Source organism: Typopeltis vanoorti, chromosome 15, assembly GCF_054136105.1.
Source record: "Typopeltis vanoorti isolate ZY-2024b chromosome 15, IOZ_Tvanoo_1.0, whole genome shotgun sequence".
In the NCBI taxonomy this organism is placed as follows: Eukaryota; Metazoa; Arthropoda; class Arachnida; order Uropygi; family Thelyphonidae; genus Typopeltis; species Typopeltis vanoorti.
In genome coordinates this window covers 20,892,517-20,898,285 of record NC_143563.1, presented here as the reverse complement: position 1 = coordinate 20,898,285, position 5,769 = coordinate 20,892,517, and the positions used below count along the sequence as shown (strand labels likewise).

Genomic DNA, 5,769 nt, shown 5'->3' with positions numbered 1-5,769 from the left:
ATTTTAAAAGAAACTTCTCTCTCCATTCTTCAAACAAGATAATCTTCTGAGATTATCCTTTCCATGGGATACCATTCTGCTACTTTCACTCTTAGAAGACTTCCCTTTGAAACATTACCACTCCTGATATATCTCTCAATCAATTTATACCCAACCTTTTGTTCAGCAGGTTCTGATGTACAGGGTGTCCCAAAATTCACGCAAGATTTAAATCTCGTTGGCAACACCAAACAGTGTTGCCAACGAGAAAAAAAAAAAGACAGCGTGACAGCTGATAGTTCAGGGCTATTAAAAATGACCACACACAGCGAAGAGAGTTCGTTGAATGGATTATGGAACAACAACAAGTAGATGCTTATTTTTCGAACAAAATCATCTTCAGCGATGAGGCTCATTTTCATCTTGATGGCTTCGTTAATCGACAAAATTGTCGCATTTGGGGTTCAGAAAATCCACGAGTGATTGTTGAGAAACAAATGCACCCACAACGTGTCACTGTTTGGTGCGGATGTTGGGCTGGAGGCATCATCGGTCCATTCTTCTTCGAAAATGCGGCTGGTAAGGCAATAACAGTTAAGGGTGCTCGCTATCGCGACATGATAATCCAGTTTTTTGTGGCTAAATTGCAAGATATGGATGTGGACGACATGTGGTTTCAACAAGACGGTGCCACATTCCATACAGCCCGAGAAACAATTCAATTACTGCATGAGTCATTTCCTGGTCGTGTCATTTCCCGTTTTGGTGATCAGAATTGGCCGCCCAAATCATGTGACTTAACGCCGTTGGATTTTTTTCTTTAGGGTTTTTTGAAGTCTGCGGTTTATGCCAACAAGCCCACGACCACCCTCGCCTTGAAGGAGGAAATTGAGCGCTGTATCAACAAAATTCAGCCACATTTCTGCAAAACGGTCATGGAAAAGTTCGACAAAAGAGTGCGTATGTGTCAGCAAAGCAGTGGAGGCCATTTACCCGATATGCTATTCCATGCATAATCCTATATTGTATACTTTATGAATCAATAAGAAATGACAATTTTTAATTAAAAACCTGTGTTTTCTATCAAAATTACTTCTTGCGTGAATTTTGGGACACCCTGTAGAACGCTACTGAAAGCAAAATCCTGATAAATTATAAAAAAGTATCACAATTACTGTTCCCCTAAACAGTGAACAAGTGTCTCATAATAGATCTTATATATACCTTATTATATGTTATACCTTAAAGCAACCAATATGACTTAGTGACCTATAATTAATTTTCCATATTGTGAACCCATCATTAGGCACCGAAATAAGACAGGCAAATTTCCAATCACGATCAGATCCTATTCGCAAACTCAGCGATTTGAAGTGGATCAACTGGTTGACCTTGATAAATAAATAAATAAATATATATATGTATATATTCCCATCGCCAAAGGCGTATGTCTTTCTTATATATGTAGGATTACAACTGAAACATCTGTTCTTTGATTTTATAAGTTTCTCCACTGTTTACAACTTAGTGTACTGTTTTCAAAATAATAAAAAAACGTCGAACTATTGAGTTCATCATTTCATAGCTGGTACAGAAATTGCAGCAACATAAAAACGATACGTTATTACAATTAAACTGTGGGGGATAAGCAAGGACACAGAAAAAATAACTTCAAATGACAAAAAACTGTTTATTATTCTGAAATTATTACAAAATACTTCAGAGGAAAGTTATTTCGACTGAAAAGTCTTTCCTCAAAATTCTTTAACACGCCCAGTGAACAGAATTTTGCTGTTTTCTAATTTTGCAACTACGAATAAGAATGGACGGTTCACATGAAATTCTATGTCGCCCAAATTTAAAGAAGGAGGAACAATTACACCCCCAGTGACTGCCGTGGCTTCACTGCCTTCTTCGTTCACCTCAATAAAACCCTTGTGAATGATTCTGGAAATTTCAGTTGGAACGTCACTGATTCCACTGAAGTTGGCACAACTTGAAAAAGCAAGCTTCATGCCCATCTGTTCGAGAATAGGACCTAATTCCACATCGAATTCAATTTTAAATTTTGGAATTTCTATTTTCAAGATGTTAGTTTCGACTAATGTATCTTTGATTTCATAAAACACATCCAATGAAAAAATGTCTTCCAGCGCTTCTAGTCCATTCCTTACATTGGGCAACAAAATCCACATCGCGAACTCTTCTTCGTCGTACATCAACTCCAAAACCCTGAAGTTATAACTTTCCATGTCAGCATAACGAAAGGTGTTATTTATTCCTGGTTCTAGGACCATCGTAGGTACGGAACTGGCTGAACAATCATTTCCGTTGTTACAGAACGGCTTTTCCTCAGTGTTGTTGGTGTTGAACTCTGTCTTCCACGTGCCTTTAAAATACATTGCATTCAGAAGGACGGCAACCACATCTGGAGGAAGTTCATCCACAATTGTTGGTATTTTCTGATGGGTTTTCTCATCAACCCATTCGTTGATTTCGTCGACGGCGTTTTCCGAATCAGTAAAATTCACGCTTCGAACTTCAGCATCATAGTTTGATATGAGAAATTCCTCGTAGTCCGGAAGGACAAGGAACCCAAACCCAACAAACAATGCATTAGCAACTTCGAGAACATAACTCGTATTTGTTGATGAGACCAGGAGAGCGAGCAGTTCCTTAATGCCTGTTTGTATTTCTTCGTTCGTTAGGGCGCTGTTGCTGCCCACCATCGTTTGACGAATTTCCGCTTGTGTAGTTTGTTGTGCTCCGTACAGTAACATGCCCAAAACATTAAAGATACTAAACGAAGAGTAGCAAATGTTATCTGACTCAGCGGAGAGGGGTTTATACAGGTTTATACCAAACCTATTACATTCTTTCGCTACCTGGTCGGATATCTGGGATCCTGTAACGTGCCAGGTAAAGAAGCAGAAAACAAGAAAAAAATCTTTCAGCGTCATCCCTACAATAAGAAAACAGGAGGTCAGTACAAAATCTATTAAATCATCAAAATATTATTAATAATTATGACTATATAAAACTTATATCGATATCTTTAATAAGCAAGTTTATTGTACATAACGGATGAATTAGGTGTGCATTTTTCTTAAAGAAACTCTACACAATGGATCGGTGAAACAGTTTTCAAAATTGTGGGTAAGAATTCTCTTCTTCTCTTCTGAAGCTTCACAATGTGAGCACCCGAACTCTTACTGGGAAACCCAATGTCCATCAATGGAACGGATTTGCCTTCTCAAATTCAAGCGGTAAGATATGCGTTTGTGTTAGAAATGATTGGTCTAACGATAATCAAGTTGATTCAGACTTCCAGATAATCAATTCTCTCCATTCGTCCTACATCATAGATTTTTTTGAACACATTTGCACATTTAACTATGCATGCCATCTCTCCTTACGTTTCTTTCTTCTAATCGATGTTTTCTTAGATTGTACTCCTTCTTTCCATGTCTTTCGGATCTCCCAGGTCCAAACATCAGCTCCGACAGAATAACAGAAATCCTTTCGGATTTGAGAGAGTTAGCAATACCGAAAAATTCACAACTCAGCTTTGTTTCCCAAATACGTGCGCAGAACAGACTGAGGAAATCCTCAAGTCTCTTTAGACCTGAGGTTTTACCTCGTAGTCATTAAAAAAGATTCAAATCGGACTTCGAAATTATTTAAACAATTTGTCTACTAACTAAATTATGAGGCCTTTTGATGAACTTCTACCCTTCCACGTTTAAACGTCTCTTGATGTCAAATACTACATCAATCTTCTCGTCCAACTCTGTACACAAGAGAGGTGGATTATGTATAGCGTGTAAAAAAAATTAAATGAACGGAGTCATGCTGTTGTAGTTGTGTTGGCATTGCCTTTGCGACGCAAATATCATTATTTGGAAAAATTTACGACATTCATATGATCATTTGACATTTCCAGAACATTTCATTTGGTATTTTAATTAGTCCAATGTCTTACAACGTTGGCGATATTATGGTCTGCCTTACGCTCTTTACAATTGAGTTGCTAGTTTCCAGTCTTTAGATTCTTTCACTATCCAGAAGTGGGGCTCTTCGCATGACATAAGACATTCTTTCAGAAACGCTCTTGTTAAAAACAACAACAAAAAAAAGGAAAAAAAAAGATCGGAAGTACCTTCTTTTAATACAATTCAATATCATTCTATAGGTTTGCCATTTTTGAGGTTGATATAAAAAGAAGACTAAAAGAAGTTAATTGAAATAGTTTAATACATTAAAATACAATTATGGAATTATGCCTTTTAAGTTACATTAAAAGGCGTAAATCGATAATTGTATTTATTTCTCCTGAAACGCACAAATAAAAACTAAGACTTGATACACGTTTAGAACAGTACGGGATTGTAATGATATAATTTGAACATGTTAAAATATTCTTACGAACAAAATGTTGGAAAATTGAAACAAACGTGTATGAAAAAAAGTATAATCATTAAAATAAATAACAAATGAAGAGAAAATTGCAATAATTAAAATAATATACTATTGAGCTTTTATAATAAAGTCTTTTGTATTACAAGCAATCACTATATTAGACACATACTAAGGCTACATCCATACGAGCGATTGAATTGGAATGTAAGATTGGCGGACGGACGTGTTCACTTCTTTTCGCTAGATAACTGCATTACATTTCAACGGCGCTCCGTGTTTTTCAAATTGCACGGGCTCTATCCCAGCCGGAATTTCTACTTTCTACCCTTCTACACGAAATGTGCACGTGATCAATGGCTGTGTAGGCCCCACCCGAAACGAGGACCAATGGTGGATATTTGTTTTCTAGGTAGGTGGAAAGCTCCAGTTGAGACCCAGTGAAGATCACGACCATTCCACTGTTCCCTCGTGCGTTTTACTTAACACTCCCGTTTGCTGGCAGTCCTTCGGGACTGCGGGGAGATCATCAATTTGGTCTACGGAACATCACTCCTGGGTTCTAGGACCCACTACTTCAACTATGTCTTATCATCCATCATCGACCATGAATCAAGTTGATACCGATGGTCTGATAGAGTCACTGGATAGAGGACTGATCTTAAGTCTACTCAAGAAGTTGCTTAAAAAGTTTGAAATGAAATGGCCAGGCTTTCGTAACCCGTTCTCTATTTCTAGAGAAGACGAGGAGAGCGAGGATACTTCTGCGGTGGAAGAAAGGCTGGATCTGGTGGTCTCCACTCCCTCAGACTGCGAAGTTCACGTGCGCAAGAAGTGCGAAACACAAGCTACAGAGCCACCCAAATTTGACAGCATGTACGAAGACGATCCCATCTCTGACTCGCCTGCCTCGTCTAAGGAGACGCTTTCCCCGATCATTCTAAGAGAGAAGAGCAGTTGGACGTCTTTAAGGTCCACCATGTCTGATCTACAGATGGTTTACATAACAGAGAAAAACATGGATGATAGTGTCAAGATCCAACCAGCCACGGTGATGGACTACCGAAAATTAACAAAAGAAATGGACAACAAAGGTATAATATCATATCTTCTCTCTCAGCTCAGGGAAAAACTTGAAGGTAATGCTCCGAGGTGTGTCAGAGGACATAGACACTGAAGAAATAGCTACTGATCTCTGCTATCAAGACCTACCACCCACCAAGGTCACCAGAATGTTCAGAGTTGATAAGAGCCCGATGCCATAAAGCATACAAAAACATTTATGATTTAACATCTGTATGTGGACTCAAGATCACTCTACAACCTCTGACGAAAAGGGCTTCTTCTGGGCAGTGCCATAGGTGCCAGAAATTT

The 5,769-nt window shown here is 38.4% G+C and overlaps 1 protein-coding gene across 1 annotated transcript; it reads right to left on the bottom strand.

Moving 5' to 3' along the window:
• Positions 1-1,733: 1,733 nt before the first annotated feature.
• Positions 1,734-2,759, bottom strand: LOC150098472 (iripin-2-like). Its single transcript, XM_090405234.1, has one exon. The coding sequence runs from the start codon at positions 2,757-2,759 to the stop codon at positions 1,734-1,736; it is 1,026 nt and encodes a 341-aa protein (XP_090261360.1).
• Positions 2,760-5,769: the final 3,010 nt, after the last annotated feature.

Bases quoted from the DNA above. Each gene is read 5' to 3' on its own strand.
- LOC150098472 (XM_090405234.1), bottom strand. From the start codon at position 2,759: ATGTTACTGTACGGAGCACAACAAACTACACAAGCGGAAATTCGTCAA.